Source organism: Paroedura picta, chromosome 10, assembly GCF_049243985.1.
Source record: "Paroedura picta isolate Pp20150507F chromosome 10, Ppicta_v3.0, whole genome shotgun sequence".
NCBI classification, from domain to species: domain Eukaryota; kingdom Metazoa; phylum Chordata; class Lepidosauria; order Squamata; family Gekkonidae; genus Paroedura; species Paroedura picta.
In genome coordinates, this window is record NC_135378.1 from 43686412 (window position 1) to 43703698 (window position 17287).

At 40.5% G+C, this 17287-nt stretch overlaps 1 protein-coding gene across 5 annotated transcripts in view; it reads left to right on the plus strand.

Annotated features, from left to right (window-relative positions):
- MFAP3L (microfibril associated protein 3 like) overlaps window positions 1-16525 on the plus strand; it is a 30245-nt gene extending 13720 nt beyond the window's left edge. For all 5 annotated transcript variants that reach the window (XM_077353600.1, XM_077353599.1, XM_077353601.1 and 2 more), the window contains exons 2-3: window positions 6233-6639; window positions 9214-16525. In XM_077353600.1, the coding sequence (XP_077209715.1) occupies window positions 6357-6639; window positions 9214-10094 (1164 nt within the window). In that variant the 5' untranslated portion in view covers window positions 6233-6356 and the 3' untranslated portion in view covers window positions 10095-16525. The remainder of the gene's footprint in view (window positions 1-6232; window positions 6640-9213) is intronic.
- The last annotated feature ends 762 nt before the right edge of the window (window positions 16526-17287 follow it).

Here is a 17287-nt window from a genome sequence, read left to right on the forward strand (position 1 = left end):
CAAAAACCCATATGTTCCTGTTCACCATAAGTACGCAAACATTTCTTTAACTGCAGTTTTTCCCCCTAACTATTATTTCAAACCCAGTTTGGGGAAAAACTGGAGCAAAGCAGAAGAAATCTGGTTAGTGGACAATTCAGGAAAGATGCCTTGTGGATTGTGGAAGACTATCCAAGTGATTTTAGTCAGCCATGAAGGAAAGTCATTTACCATCTGGTGACCTGTAGTTCAATATATGCTAATTTTAATAAGATTAATTTATATTGTGTACGGTGTATATATTTGTAAAATGTGTTGAGTCTACATTTTGCAGTGAAAAGTGGTGTGAAATTTGTATATAATACTTAAAATACAGAAACAGTTTTGGGGAATCAATACATAAAGGATAAAGCAATGAAACCACACATCCTTGAGTGGGAAGATCAAAGGAAGAGGCTCATGACACATGTAAGGCCTCAACAAGAATCTGTCTTCAAATTACAGGGCATTTCACACAGTGACCAAAGGTGGCAGACTCCTCCACCCCCCACCCCCCAGCACTGCAAACAGCATCAGTCTCTTGTTAGGTGTTCCTACCTACATGCATCCTTCCTCTTCTCTTCGGTCCACAGGCTTCTTCCCCTGCTGCTCTGCCAGCCCAGCCACCTTGGATGCCTTATCTCCCTTCTCAGCATGTCATACACTGGACATAAATGCCCACAGTATGTTGTCACTGTAAAAAAAATGTGGCACTTCCACCTGTTCGTCGGCCCATTGGTTCTGGAGTTGCTGCTTGGATTGTGCTCTTGTGCAAATGTCATGAATGTCTATAGAATATATATATATTTATTTATATTTGTATTTATATACCGCCCTCCCCTGAGGTTCAGGGAAGTTTACATAAAACTTAGAAAACAGTACATGGAATTTAGTTTTTCATAATAACAATAATAATATTAACATTAAAACTATAACAGAGGTAACGGATTATAACAATGCAAACAGGTCCAGAGCAGAACACATGAGTGGATTTCTGGGAGGAAGGGAGGGAGCAGGGGCCCTGTAGATGTTGCTGGTTCACTCAGTCTCAACGAAATGCCCTTTTGCAGGCCCGGCAGAACTGTTTTAGCTCTGCCAGGGCCCTGATCTCCTCTGGGAGCTCATTCCACCAGGTGGGGGCCAGGACAGAGAAGGCTCTGGTTGAGGCTAGGTGGGTCTTCTGGTGGGTCTCCTGGTTGAGGCTAGGTGGGTCTCCTTAGGGCCAGGGATCTTTAGACAGTTGGTGTAAAGCTCTTTGAGGGGCATGGGCAGGGAGGCAGTCTCTCATGTACACTGGGCCCTAACCTAAGGTGACCAGATATCTGGCCCTGCAACATAGCTAGAGGCCCTGTGTGCCTTTAGTTATAAAAATATGTTTATTTTCAAGCATTTACAAATGCCCACTGCTTCATAGAAACATTGTAATAAAATCTGTACCTGTGTTTAGCTTTGCTTTGCATACTCATCACTAAATTTCATATGATGACCTCTGGTATATTTGTCTAGTTTGTCTATAAACCTAGGAAAATTTTAAAGTTCTGGACACCCTGTCAGAAGTGTGCATGCCAAGGTTCAGGAAACAAGGCAAGCAAATGGAGTGAAATCTGTCTTTTTCCACGTTCCTGTGGTCCTGCATCCATTCCTGGAAAGGGAATGCTAGAGTAACACCAATGATGGCACACCTTAGTATCTTGCTCAATTTCTTTTCTTACTTCTGTAACACCTTTTTGTGTTTAATATAGTTTTCCAATGTCCTTGTATGCTCAGGAACAGAAATTGTATTTTTGGTAATAAATTTTAAAAATTCCTTCTGAAGAGTGGTCTCAGTTATCACCCAAGGTGTCTGATTGCTCATCCGCAGAATGGACCAGGAACTCCTGATTAGACTATAGACAGTTAGCTAGTCATAGAGAAAGGTGTGTGTGTGTGTGTGTGTGTGTGTCTGTCTGTCTGTCTGTCTATCTATCCATATATATATACATACACCCACACACACACATGTACCTACATAGCTCTTATTGACGCTTCAGGCTGCAAGTAGAGAAAGAAAGGGCAGAAGTTGTGTAGACAGAAGAAAGAAGAGTGAGAATGAAAGGGGGGGAGAAGCAGCTCTTTGTTTCTCACGCACACAGACCCCCCTCCTCTGCTCAGGCAAAGACAATGGGAAAGAAAGGAGGAATCTTTTATAGTGCCTGCATACATTTTTGATGATGGGAATTTTAATTCAGTGTGCTGTCATAAATATTCTGATACCAAGCTGCATATTACAACACTGCACTTCTAGTACAGCTAGTAAAGTGGAGAGTGTCCAGAAATAAAATATAGAAATTTAACGACTATGTTTGCTCATAGCTGCTGAAAACGAGGCACAGCCAGCAACGAGAGTGAACTGTTCCTATTGATCTCCCCCAGAATGTCATCTTTGACAGGACAATTCACACCCATCAGCTGGCAAATTTTCATTGAACTTTTGAACCCACTGTACTGCATCACTTAATTCTGATGTTTGCATTTTCTCCTCATTTAAAAATCACAGGACATGTGCAGTCCACTTTTATTTGGATGTATTACCATTAAAATATAATTACAGTTCTCTTTTTTGTAGTGATTTTTAATGGTGGAGGTGTCTACAGATATATTTACACAGGGCTACATTAACCAGTATGTTTTTCTGTGCAGTGCACTAAGAGGTAGTCATGTGTCAAGTCTCAATGCTATGTACACTTTAACTGAGTGTTTGGGGTGATGGGGTGGGGCAGTGCTTCTAGGAAGCCTTCACAGTCAATAACATGATCAGAGCTCCCATGTGGCTATGTGGAAATTGACTGCAGAAAAAGAGGGTCTGTCTACCAGGCAGCTATTATACCATCCCAGTAACATATGAATTGGCCCTCCGTCCAATCACATTACTCTGATTAGAGAGACTTTCAGAAGACAACAGGGCAGGATGTAGCACAAAGGGAAAAATGAAACACTGACTCAAGTGATTTTCATAGCCTCTGCTTCCTTCTTCAGCATACGCACCAGGAAATTTTGAAATCAGAAAGCAAATGAAATTTGGTAGCTATTAATAGATACCCCCAAAAAATTCCCTTCTGCTCATTACTGATTTCTCGGTGAAACTGTGAAAGACCCAATCATTTCCAGTGTTGTCCCTTCCTGTTTCAATGCCTTTTTGTGAAATCTGGTAACCTCAACTGGTATTCAAATAATTGTACAGAAAAGTAGTTTGATGACAAGAACTGTGGGTGTCCATCATTTTCTGTTTGGGTTAGGTTTCTGGGCAAACAGGTGGTGCACAAAAAAAACTTGCAAAGCTTGTTTGACCATTAAGAAGAAACAGCGAATGAACATGTGTTCAGGATGTCTCTGTTATACTACTTTGGGACTCAGAAAAACTGTAGTTTGCACGTAGTCTTGAGATTCCGGTCTTCACTGTCTCCACTTAAAAGTTATGTTTGTTGCATGATTTGCTATACCTATAGTATTTTCAGGACACAAAGTCCACTTATGACTACCCCACAAAGCAGCCATAGAGTTAGAATCTTGATTAAGCTTAATCAATAAGCTTCAGTGCTCTCACACATCTAACATAAAAGCTTGTCTACTGACCACCACTCAACACTAGCATAAAGGTGTGTTCATTTCCAGATATTGAGCTTGTATCAGATGCATACTTTGAGGAATGGCATGTGTTGTGGCAGACAGAACAGTTTAATTCAGTGCTGCTGATTCTATTCATTTTAATTTCTGTTTTCATTTTCAGTCACTATGTACTTTGGTAACTCAAATACTTAAAATACTACTGGAATTCTTCAAAAATAATTCATCATTCATTCCCCAAAATGTAGTCTATACATTACAAGTAGTAATTTAAAAGGCAAAATGTATCTTCTCTCCCCCCTCCCCCCCCTACAAGTTAAGAGTATTGCCGTCATAATATTCTGGTAGCTACAAAGAGCAATTATTTCTAATTTAGATCGTACTGATTTGTGGCTGAAAAAACTTGCAAATCTATAATGTAAGAATCCCCAGAGTGGAATTACAATTAAACCTCTAGTGTAGTCATTGCCTTCTTAAAATATATCCTATTTATAGTGCATTTTTATGATGCCCAACAGCAGCATCACTGGTTGATGTATTGTGTCTTGTTCAAAGACCTGACAAGATGTGTCAGGTATAAACTACAGCTATTTTAAATGGGGTACTAACAGATTGATTCCCAGCATAAGACTAAGTATGACTAAGCATACAGAACATATGTACAAGATTTTTAAATTCCAGAATTAAGCTCCTTGTCCCCTGTCCAACACTGAGTTCCTGTCACCAGCTTCTTACCATTTCAGCACTGATCCACATTCTGCTGTTGTCCTGTTCTCTCTGGTTTTGGACAGGGAAACTGGAAGCGTATCCATCAAGAGGACTCTTGAGGATCCATATGCAACAATTCATGGATGCTGCATGAAATGAGAGTAGCTTTTCCTTGTGCTTCTTTCACATCCAGGAACTTGAATGTTATGTTTGCAATGAACAGCATCTCTAGTTGAGAGGCAAGTCCTGGAGACAACTTCAGCCTGGGTTGGAATGCCCTAATGCAGTCGTAGGAAGGAGAGAATGGATGGCGGCGAGCTTAATATTGTTCTTATACTTTGTTGAAACATTCGACCTAGTAAATAGGTCTCCTTATACCTAAAATGAGTTAAATTCATCAACCTGGACCACATTAGCTTAATCTGGAACACTAAACTGTAAATTAACCAGGGATTCAGTTTCCTACTGCCATTTGTGTCGTCACCCAGAATATAATGTTGTTGCATGTTCACTGGACATCTGAGCAATGAACAGAGCTAACCAAACCCATGATAGTAACAAAAAAGGCTAGGGTTGTTTACTCCTACTAGTGTCGTCATGTCTAGGTTGGGAAATACTTGGATATTTTTTGGGGGGGAGTGGAACCTCAGGACAGTGGGGTGAGGGGCATAATGACAAAGCAGCCATTTTCTCCAGGTGAACCGTTCTCTGTGATAGCATGAGATCTCCATCTATCACCTGGAGCTTGGCAATCCTAATTCCTACTCATATCCTTTGATTTGAAGAAGAAGAATTTGTACTGTCACTGGAGCTCCTGTGTTTTCAGTGCAAGGCTTTTGAATGCTTGATGGCTGCTTGTGGCAATGCACAAGGCTGGATATGAGTTCTGACAAAGTATAGCACAGATGGGACAGATTTGGCAAGCCTAAACATGTTTTACTGCAGTACTTACAGCTGGATAAGTTAGCATGATTATGAAACTGCTTGTTATCTGTCTATCCCAGTATTGCTTACTACAGCAGAGCAAAGCTTTCCGTGGTATCAATCAAGGAGAGGTATTTTTCAGCACTGTTAACCAAGATCCTTTAAACCAGTGATGCCAGCAACTGAACCCAAGATGTTCTGCATGCAGAACATGTGCTCTGCCACTAACAGCCTGTTCTTTACCACCTCCTACACTTGTGCGTTTAAATTCAGCATTTCGTAATGCAGCCTCACAGGTTAGCTACCTTTCATTTTACGCAACAGTGCTTTGCTCTCTGCAAGTTATGATAGGTGAGTCAGTGGTATTAACTACTTAATGACTTACAGATGTGTTGCTATGACAAAAATATGGTCCATGTGATCACACATAGTGGAACAGATGCTAAACTATTCTGAATTTAATGAAACCATTGCCTTAATTGCATCTACAGTACAAAGTTTCTCTTTAGGTAATTGACTGCTAAAAGGTTGTAATAAATTAAAGTGTATTTTGGTATTCTGCTACTAATTTGTGTACATTTTGTGAGGTGTGCAAAATAGCCTCAGTGAACCATGAAACTCAAGACACTTTTACATATGCATTTAAAAGTGTTTTTGGTATAATTTGATTGGTTAAAAACATCAATGATCCTTGCAGTGTTCATCACTGTCATATTGTATTGATTTTAACAAGGCTGGTTGTAGGAGTCCTGCAAAATGGAACAATGTCAGCAGCAATCAATATTCTTTTCTTTTGCCATCTGAAATATCTTAAAACATAAAATGGGAGATGAAGATATTTTGTGTTTCCTTCATTAAATTTAATGGAATACAGTCATTAATTTGAACAAAACAGGATCTAAAATTAATAACAAGAAAGAAAGACTTATAGTTCGGCTCCCCTCCCCAATTTGCTGATTATACTTGTTTTGTTTTTTAGGATTTTCTTGGCTTTGAAGTCTTAATGGATCGGGGCTAATATTTCCAGTGGCTTTTTCAGGACAATACATTATAGATCACTCCTGACCCAGCATTTACTCACTTCAGCGTTATCCTGAAGACAGATGAATATGTTCAACAACCATCCCTTTCTGTACTACTGGACTATCCTGTGCCTTTTCATTCTACTAGCAGCTTTGACAGCTGCTGAAGATGTCTCCAACAGCACTTTAAACCACACTGACATGCTCTTAGGATCTGTGCCTGTGGTCATCTACAGAGTCGATCACATTACAGTGAAAGAAGGTTACAGTGCCTTGATTGAATGCAATGTTCAGGGTCACCCTGGGCCAGAATATGAGTGGTACAACTCCAATGGCCATCTGCTGAAAGAAGATGAGAGTGGAGGTAAGGCTTTGAGAGAGTGTAATGGCTATATCCTGTCTTGTTTGATCCAAGAGCTTGAAGGTCTTAGAAGGGTGGGATTTGTGGGGTCTAAATCCACTGTCCCTGTTTTGCCACTGCTGTTGAGTAAATCTGGGGCATCAGCTCCCCATGCAAAGGGATTTAACACAGCCCCAATCCTCCTTTCCATGTCTATGGCTGTGGTTGAGCCACAAGGGAGTCTCTCTCAGCCAAGGCCTTGCCAGCTTTAAATACACACTGGCATATTTCACAGCCTTGGCTTCCTACAAGATGTGGCCTTGTGTGGGCTTTGATTTCATTTCTATGATGACCCCTTCCACCGATATTGCTGTCTTGCAGTGGTATCTTCTGTCCATGGAGAGCCAGTTTGGTGTAGAGATTAGGAGTAGGGTTGGGTGCTTTGGACCCGAAGTGGCCAGTCTCTTCCGGCACAGCCAGGAGCTCCGCACCTGCGTTTGTGCACCCGCCGGCATGCTGATGCCAATGACTCCCCTCCCCCCAAGGCACAGCGCTGGCTGCGCCAGGAGAAACCGGCCACTTCGGGAGCCAAAGCATCCAACCCTAGTTAGGAGGGCAGATTTCTAATCTGTCAAGCCGGGTTCGATTCTGCACTCCCCCACATGCAACCAGCTGGGTTACCTTGGGCTCGCCACAGCACTGATAAAACTGTTCTGACCGAGCAGTAATATCAGGGCTCTCTCAGCCTCACCCACCTCACAGAGTGTCTGTTGGGGAAACAGAGGCACGTCCTCCCTTAGACCATTTATGCCTCTGTCTCTTTAAAATATAAATTAAGATTACTTTGCAGGGGTTTGATACAAATAGCATTCACAATGTGGCTTGCCTCCTTTAATGATTTTGTTCTATCAACATGCAAAGCTTCTGACTAACAACTGACCTCAGCAACCTATTTGATTACATAACAATGAAAAATGCAGCTGGCTGGGCTAGCAGCAGGTTGGTTTCTCTTTGTATGTAACTAAATACATACAGCAGAAATGTGTTTACTCATTTGCCATCTGAAGACAAAGAAAGGAACAAGCTGAACTATGGAAAATGGAGTTTCTGAAGCAGTGTGGGAGGCACAAAGCTCAGGCTTTTGTGATTTATACCAAGAGTGATTTTGCTGCCATCTGAATGATTCTGCTCGATTATTCAAAGCACTGGTGGTTCAAAAGATCTGTAATTTGCAAGTCTTAAATCTAAGCACTAACAGAGTACCTGCCCTTAAGACTGATGGGGAGTCCTTTGAATCACCAGGCAGGGTGAGTGAGAGCACCAAGAGCAGTAATGCTTTTCCTGATGTGGGCAGCCAGTGCAAAGACAGCAAAAGACCTTTGCTTATCCATCCTGATCTCCATTGTTGTCCTGGCTCAGAAGTCTAACTTGTTGGATTTCTGACCGAGGGTCAGAGAATATTGCTTAAACACCTTTAAGTCTACTCCCTACATTATTATTTTTAAAAAATTATCCCAATCCTTGGGGGGAAGGGGGGCAACGCTCATCTTTGAAAATCTGAATCAGAGTAGAGTGCTCTTAAGCATGCTGGTTTCATTGAGTTTGAGCACCATTAAACTGTGGATAAAGTTGTTTTTTGTATTCTTTTTTTGTATTTTTTCCCAACACCATAGCATATGTAAACATTTGTAACACAAGCATAGTATTAACAGTGTACTGAAGTGCCTGTACGCTAGCAATTTACAGCATATACCACTAATCATAGGCGGTTTCCATTTTTTTGTTTTGGGTTGCTGGTTGCTACAAGATGTGGCCTTGTGTGGGCCCTGCTCAGTAGGCAGATTAAAGAGCTCGATGGATTCCCAAACTGAAAATGGCAACCAAGGGAAATGTTTTTCTAGAATTTGTCTCTGCTTGTTCACACATTCTGTATCCAAATACTTACCCTGGTCCTAAAAACTCTTTTTTGTATATGTGTGACAGCCATGCCACAGTTGTAGGAACCGTGCTTTCTGCTTGTTTATGAGAGGGTGTTTTTTTTTTCCTGAGCCACAATGCAGAAGAAAGTTTTCTGGTACATCACCAACTTAAGCAGTCACCCTAAGGCCATGACTCACACACAGAGAGTTAAAAATAAGCAATGAACATGCTGAGTCCCTAATAACTATTTACAAGCCTGGATCATTTTCCCACTTGATTTTCAAAGCACTTAAATTCTTCTTGCTTACACAAAAGCAGGGGTTTAAAAAATTCAATGTTCCTTTTAAGCTTGAAGAATCTAACAATAATGCTTTTAAGGTTTTTCTTCTCCTACACAATTGAACAAACTTGAAAGATTTGTGGGATTTCCCCCGGGAACACAACCAACTATATTATCAAGCAACACTTCCTGGATAATATATGACACCTGTAGGTATCAGCTCTGGCCACATCCCATCAATGACCAATTCTGTTTCCAAGTAAAATACTTTGTTTTTAAGCACAGAATAGATTATCATCGATAAAAATTTTTAGAACTCTTTATTTGTACTGATGGGTTTTTTTTATTCAAAGTTTTTTATTTTATTTATGTACTGATGATTTCTGCCTTCTTTTCAGAAGGAAAATGGATTCTTGACCACGGTCAACTAAACATCACTAGTGTATCGTTCGATGATCGAGGAAAATATACATGTGTTGCTTCTAACATCTATGGCCGAGTAAATAACACGGTTACTCTGAGGGTTGTCTTCACCTCAGGTGATATGGGGATCTACTACATGATTGTATGCCTTGTAGCTTTTACCGTCGTTTTAATCTTAAACATTACAAGGCTGTGCATGATGAGCAGCCACTTGAAGAAGACCGAGAAAGCCATCAATGAATTCTTCCGGACAGAAGGAGCAGAGAAATTGCAGAAAGCTTTTGAAATTGCTAAACGCATCCCAATCATCACCTCAGCAAAAACACTTGAGCTTGCTAAAGTAACACAGTTCAAGACCATGGAGTTTGCCCGCTATATCGAGGAACTGGCGAGGAGCGTGCCTCTGCCCCCTCTCATCATGAACTGCAGAACAATCATGGAAGAAATTATGGAGGTGGTAGGACTTGAAGAACAGGGGCACAACTTTGTAAGGCATTCAGCTGTAGGCCAGGAGACCACCGATACAGAAGAGATGTACATGATTCCTAGTGCTCTGAAGCATAGAGATTCTCTCACGGCTGAGTCCGATGCATCTTCTCTGCATGAACCACCACTCAAGATAGCCATCAAAGTATCCATTCACCAGTTAACTAAAAAGGATTGTGTGGATGATCAGTCACAAGAAAGTCTCCCATTAGAAATTAAAGAAGAGACTGAAGAAGTGAAGATTGTTGAAGGATCAGCGCAGGCTCTTGATCCCACCTTGGACACCCAGCCTCCTGTGGAACCAAATCCTACTGACCCAGCTCTGCAAAGTGACAAGGACACTTGTGTTGTTTATGAAAGCCATGTATGATAGGAGGGTTTTTTTTGTTTCATTGTTTCCTGCAGGATCTATGCATAGCAAGAAATCAGGTGGAGCACTCCTTTTAAAAAAGAGATAATGTATTTGCCACTAAGCCTTACCTGAAGACTATCACAGCAAATGCATGTATGTGGATTAGTTGGCATTTTCTTCCTCATTGTAGAACTTAGTTTAAAAGCTGGACAAAATAATTACTCTTACACTCATATTAATTTCTTATTTTGGGTCAGGAGATTTTTTTTTTGTCAGTTCACAAAACATTTACCTCAGAAATTTTTTAAGGCCAGTGTTGCTTTCAGTGGCCACTTGGGAATCATGTGCAGTTCTAAAGCTTCTGTGGTTGCCACAGTCAATGGAATGACTTTTTCAGATGTCTGGTTGCAGGATTGCTTTATTATATAAGCTGGGGGGGGGGGCTGCTCTTCATTTTGCTCTTCGCAGTCACTTCTTTCCCTCTCATGCATTTTTGTGACTTTGCTCCTATGGTTTTTGAACCAGTGTCCAATAGGGAGCATTTCTAGCTGAGTCAAGATCCTTGAGGGATGTCATTTAACAAATGTCTGCTCTGAACTTCAGTGGAAGGATAAAGAAGACTAAATGCATTTATTTCATGGGAAGGCAGGCAGTTTGTGTTTAAAGGCATGTGAAAAACATCCATTTCTATTCCTTAAGAGATGGGAGAAAAAACAGAAAATGTTCACTCACATACACAACCAGGTTTGTTTGTTTGTTTTTCTTGTTGTTGGGAGGAAGGGGTTTGTCCAGAAAGCCACAATGCAAACAATCAGTGTAACTCCCATGGCTATGCTTAGATGACTAAGAGCAAAGGAGGGCAGATATTTTTGTGTAATCAGAATAGGGAATTAATGCAGAGGACCTTTTTCTCATCCCCACCTAACAAGCAGCACTTGCAGGGATAAGCAACTTTAGAACAAAAAAAAAAAACCCACATATAGTTAGTAGTGGTTCCATGGGGGGTGGGGGCAAGGAGTGGCTAAAGCCATTTCTCCCTGGGTGTCATGGTCACAAAGAGCATCTGGGAGACACAAACCTCCGTTGCATGCATGCTACAAAGTCTTGCTGTTGTTTGCTAACAAACACAAGGACTTTGTAATGTGTAAATGGAACATTGCATTTGGTCAACACAGAGGGACTACTAATTTCAGTGGGACATGAACACAGGTAATTGTGCAGACTTTGCTGTTATAGCTCAGTGACAGAGCACATACTTTGCATGCAGATGGTTCCAGGTACAGTTCCCACTACCTCCAGTTAAAGGAGCTCAAAGAACAGGCATTGAGGGAAACGTTTCTCTATCAAGGACCCTGTAGAGCAGGATTGGTCAAACTGTGGCTCTCCAGATGTCCCTAGACTACAATTACCATGAGCCCCTGCTAACAAGACATGAATATCTGTAGAGCCACAGTTTGGCCATCCCTGTTAGAGCTACTGCTAGGCAGAGTGCACAATACTGATAGGGCTGCTTATGTATTTGATGTTTGTACACATGCATAGTAACCTGTTATCAAGGCACTGACATCTGTTTCCCACAGTGTTCATATCAAGTTGGGGTCAGTAGATTCTCTTGCTTGATCCAGATGAGGTTAAAGAACTGTCCATATATTTACAGCAAAGTCCCTAAAGAGTTCCACTGTACAAAGAAATGGGAAGCACTGTATCAGCAAGGGCATGGTTGTGCAATTGCTTTGCTAATTAGAACAGCCGTATTCTTCCTCTGCAGGGAGTTTGCAGATACTTGGCCATATGTGATGCCTCCTTCCACAGTCTTCAGGATCATGAATGAGTAGGCAGATTAGCATCTTAAACTTTGCATCTAGAAGCTGAAGTAATGATTTACATTTCATTTATATAATAATAGCATCACTCTGTAGAGGAGATTGTTTACAAGAGTGAATTGTGCAAGAGCCATGGAATATTATTAAATGCACATTTAATGTGCATTTCGCTCAGAGCAACTGAAATCTTATAATGTAAAGAAACAATCTTCAATATATGGGGAAAGGAAATGAATTAATTGCTAATGGGTATTTTCATGGAAAAAAGCCATTAGAGCTCTGTGAGGTCAATAGGCATAAATTTGCACTAGAGTTTATAGGCAGCTGATACTTGGTCTGGTAGAGATCAAATAACCTCACTTAATAAATAGATGTGAATAAGTATAGCAACTACAGTTCCAATCACTCAGGATGTAAGAATCAAAGTTTGTGCCATCTTGGCATACCACCCGACCTTTTATAATGTGCTTTTTGCGTGTGCGTGTGTGGGGGGGGGGACAAAACAGGGTAGCACTTTCCTGTAATAGTAGTTTGTGGAGTGGTCTTCTGTGTAGTTCCATGTAGGCTATTCAGAGAAACATCTTCCTGTATGCCATCAAATCAGAAGGACAATGCAGCAGCATGGCTGGTATGTTGAGCAGAGAGGTAAGAACATGTCATGAATGGTCCCTCGGTGACCATTAAATTAAATTACAGCTAGCCTTCCAGGAGTGGGGCCAGCCCTCAATAGATCAGTTAGCCACAAGGCAGAATGCCAACTATCTTCATGTCTGTGAGCAGATGGGATTCCGTGGGAGACACTTTTCAGTTTTGATGGGAAGGGGACTTGTTCTAGGCTCCCTCTCTCCCGCCCCCGCCCCCGCCATTATACTTCATAAAGTGGATGCCAGACTGAAGGCAGGAGGACCAGTGTGCATCTTCAGAACAGCTTACTGGCTCAGGAGAACATAATTTTCAGCCACATGGAACCGTCTCTCAGGAGGAGTACAGGAGCCTCCTGTTGAAGGAAGATAAACATGGGCCCCCTCCTGCACCATGATGTGAAGTCCTTATAGCTGATACTGTGGCTAATATATTAATGATCCAATAGCAATAGGGTTGCAGAGGTGCTCATCTCAGCCTATACATTTTTAAGAAAACTCTATTTCACTCTGGCTTCTGATCATTGTCATGCAGACAGCCAAAGCTCCTACAAGCTCTACTTCCCAAACATTTCTTGGAGGTAGATGGCTTCTCTACAATATTAATCCTCAAACATCTAGATCATTTTGTATCTACTCTAATACATCTTACTCAAATTCAGAAAGAGAGAGCAATGGATTGAATAAACACAAAGTCCTTGTGGCCTTGCACTCCCTCCTTTTCCATCTTTCCCTCCAGGGAATATGCTTGCTTCATCTAGTTTCAGTGCCTAATTTGACAGCAGGTCACTTGAGAACAGTTATGCTACACAACAAAACAAAAAAGAGAAGAGGGGAGGGGAGGGGCTCACTTGGCCATCAGCTGATTCACAAACCTGGCAGAAGAACATTTACAACTACCCTTCTGATTTGAACATTGGCCCATCAACCGTGGGAGAGGGGCTGAAAAGTGGCATGTGAATTTGGCCACAAATCCTTCTGGCACTAAACTTGGAAGGCTCCTAGGAGGGCTTAAGATGTATACCCACAATTTAAGTTTTTTTTTAAATGCACAATACACACTATATTTCAGCAGCTACTAAAAAGGACAGAGCAAGAAGTCACTTTTTAAAAAAGTATCATAACTTCTGAAGGTGTCACATGTACAACTCAATATCCACCTGATTGCACCCACTACTTGGGTATTCATGGATCTAAACAGAATGTATGTAGTCGCAATAAATATTAATAGACACCAGTACAAATGACTGTATTCATGTGAAGTAAATCTAGCAAAAATATGACAAATTGCTTTCTTGTATTAGAAAGATGTTGATACTTGTTAAATAGATTCATTTTTGCTTCCTTATTCTTTCACAAAGGATTCAATCCTATGTACCAGTAGTCTTATTCATTTCAGCCACACACTGTAGTTATTTCATAGCCGTAACTAGGAGTCATCTTCTTGAAGCCCATGTAACTCTTTAAAGCCAGAGTGCCATTGTGCACTAAAATATTTTGTTGAAGCTGTACTAAAGCAATCTCTTTATTTTGTAATTGTATGAAAAAAGAGATCCCAAATGACTTTTGTGTACAAATTACCCTCTTATTCAAAAGAAATACTAGAGAAATGTGTTGGAAATAAGTTTCCCCACTGTAGCACGGAGAATGATTCCCCTCTCTAGTTAGTCAAGGCTTCAAGGTATTACATCAATGTGATTTTATTTTTAAATCACAATAGCCAGCAGAAGGATGACAAGCCCTTCCTTTTGGATCAGACACTTACTATGGGCCTAGACTAGGGATGCTTCAAAATTAGACTGGGGCTTATTTTTACAGTATCTTGATTAAAAGTTTCCCCTTCCATGCAAGAATACAGAAGAGCGAGCAGTAAGCATTGTCATCCAATCCAAGATGATTTCTGAATCCTACAGCAGAGCAAGTAAATGCTGCAGAGACTTCTCAGGCACCACATCATAAAGCTAATTCTTTTAATTGAATTTGTCTGGGGAACCTATCAGATGTATGCTGTAGTACTTCTAGCTTAGGCTGTTTTCCAATGTGGTGCTTTAGTAAAAGATAAGACAAAGTGTGTTAGGGATGTACAATGTGTCCATTGAATGTTCAATTCTACATTGCCATTAGGACTGAATATCATTTGGATCATCTGTAAAGGCCCCCAACATGCTATAAACACAGATGTTGCACAACAGTTCTATGAGCTTTCTTATTTTATCTGACTAGAGAATTTAATCAGCTGGTCAAGGAAACAAGTTTAAAGAACCTTTGTATGGGGTTCCTTCTCTGCTCCTATTATTCCACTCCCATAAGTGCGCATATTCTTGAAGGTATCTGAACCCTTGACTGCCCACCATTCTTTATCCTGGCTAATTATTCAGAAAAGGGTTAGCTTTTCCTCCCTTAATATCTCCTTACAACAACACTCATAACGGTTTGCAAAACCACCCTCTTCCAACATTATGAACATTGGAATTTCTCCTGTCCTTATCACATCCCTTTACTTAATAGAACATTTCAGTATTTTCCAGAGATTCTTGTGTACATGATCTTGTCCTGTAGAATACTGGCACAACATTGTTTCATAAATTAGCCCTTAACATCTCAGCAGTATTCTTTCCCTGGCCAGTTTACTAGCTGAAAGCTTGTTTAAAATTCTACAGATGTTGTCAGGCCTCAGATATAAGGGAATCTTAATTTGTATTTGTTTTATCCAAGAGTGACTGGCATTATGCTGAGTAATAATAAATTCAAATAGTCATGATGCAGGTAAAATACTTACATAAATAATTATTTTCGTCCATTCCAAGATAAATAAATTCTTAAAAGGTTTTCCATGGTTTTGCTTTCAATTACACCACTGCTTTCTTCAACATGTCCATGTTCCTTCACCATTGTTTTGTCTCCTTAAAAATATGTGCATGCCCTCTGTTGCCAGCAGAGTTGTCTTCATCAGAGCTTACAGAGACTGTGTTTTAAAATTCAGCACCTACCCACATTTCTGGATCATCAGTGTGGGTTCAGTATACCATGGTAATTCAGTACTCTATTGTCATTCTACTCTGTATCAATAATTCAGATCTTATGTCCTGTAAGATGCTGTCAGATTTTTCTATCTTAAAGCAGCATGTGAGCTACATCTCAATCAAGTGTAGTGTATTTAAAGAGCTGCTATTCAAGCCTGACTGCAGAGGGCTACCCATAATTATCTAGGCTACTCTAACAAACAAATATATAAGAGCTGCGCCTGCTAACTTTCTAAATCCATAGGTTGTATGATTTCTAAAGCAAATTAGCTGCAAAGAAACAGCTTGTTCTGACTCTATGTCAGATATTTACTTTTGCATTTAAACAAAACTAACAAAAACCAATGTTGTACTATGCAGGTACATCATTTTATCAATAAATTTAAGACTGCTATGTGTTAGGACTTCAAGGAGACAGTGATAAACCACAAACAGTAATTATGCTACAGTGGCAAAAATTTAGTCTTTGTACAGTCTCGATTGGTCATTTTATATAGGCCTGTGCAGGGGACACACCCCATCCTTCTTAAGCCCATTAGCAAGCCAAGTAATGGCCCCTTCCCCTACAAGTACACAAGAGAAGAGAAATTCTTCCAGTCCCTGATACACCTTTGTTCCCAATGGAAATTACCCAAGAGGAAATATACCTCTTTCACCATGGAAATTATTCTGTCTTTCACTCCCCCTACCCTCTTATTTTTCTTGCCTGTTTCCTAACTCAGAAAGTCAAAAGGAGAGGAAAAGGAAGGGCTGCATGTGGGAAATATCCTTTATGGTCCCACTCTTGGCTCTTTTGACTGATTCCACAACTCAACAAAGCTGAGAGAAGCTACAAAGGGGGGGGGGGGGAGAGTATAAAAAAACAAATTATCTCCCCCTGGTGTCTGTTTTAGCCGACTAGCTGCTGGTTGCCAATCTCTATTGTTCAGTTATAACTATTTCAATAAACAATTTGCACAGGATCCGCTGTGAAAGTGCTGGTGTTTGTTCAGCGTCTTTATTGAGTCTTTCCAAACATACCACAATAGCATTCTTATCTTTGTGCAAACTTCAGATCCCACAGCCCTTCTAGCAGGGGTGGTATCAAGGGTATGCAGGGTATGCAAGGCTATGGAGGATGCCTTGCTATGGAAGAGAGAGATTTACTCTGGGAAGAGGGGAAATAACATATTCATGTTTGCCCATTTTTTTAACAACATGAAGTCAGACCTGTGCTTCTGTGCTTGAGAGTAAGCACATCTTTGATTTCTTGCCCTAAATGACCCATCACAGCTACATGGCTGTCAGTTTCACTTTGGGCATCAAAAATAGAGAAGCCATATAGTTGCCTGAATGTTTTCTCCCAGGAGGAAAACAGAAGCTTAGAGCAAGGCAATGAGAATGGAAAAATGGCAGAAGGAAGATTTAGAAGAGTGCATTTAGAAAAGTAATTTTCTTCTTCTTCTTCTGTAACTGCATAATAAATATGCTGCAGGAAAAAGAATGGTGCATAAGGCAGGCACAGAATCCAAAGTCAAGCATAAAGGGTTACTGCTCAGAAAATCTGCAGTAAACTCTGCATGCGTAATATGCCAATGTAACGGATCCCATTTTTTAAAGATAGGAGCACTGTGGAAATAATAGATAAATGTATGTGGGTTGATGGACATATTTAGTGTTTCATTTATTAATTTAAAGCATTTTATGCCACCTTTCCACTCAATCTGGGGCCACAAAGCAACAAA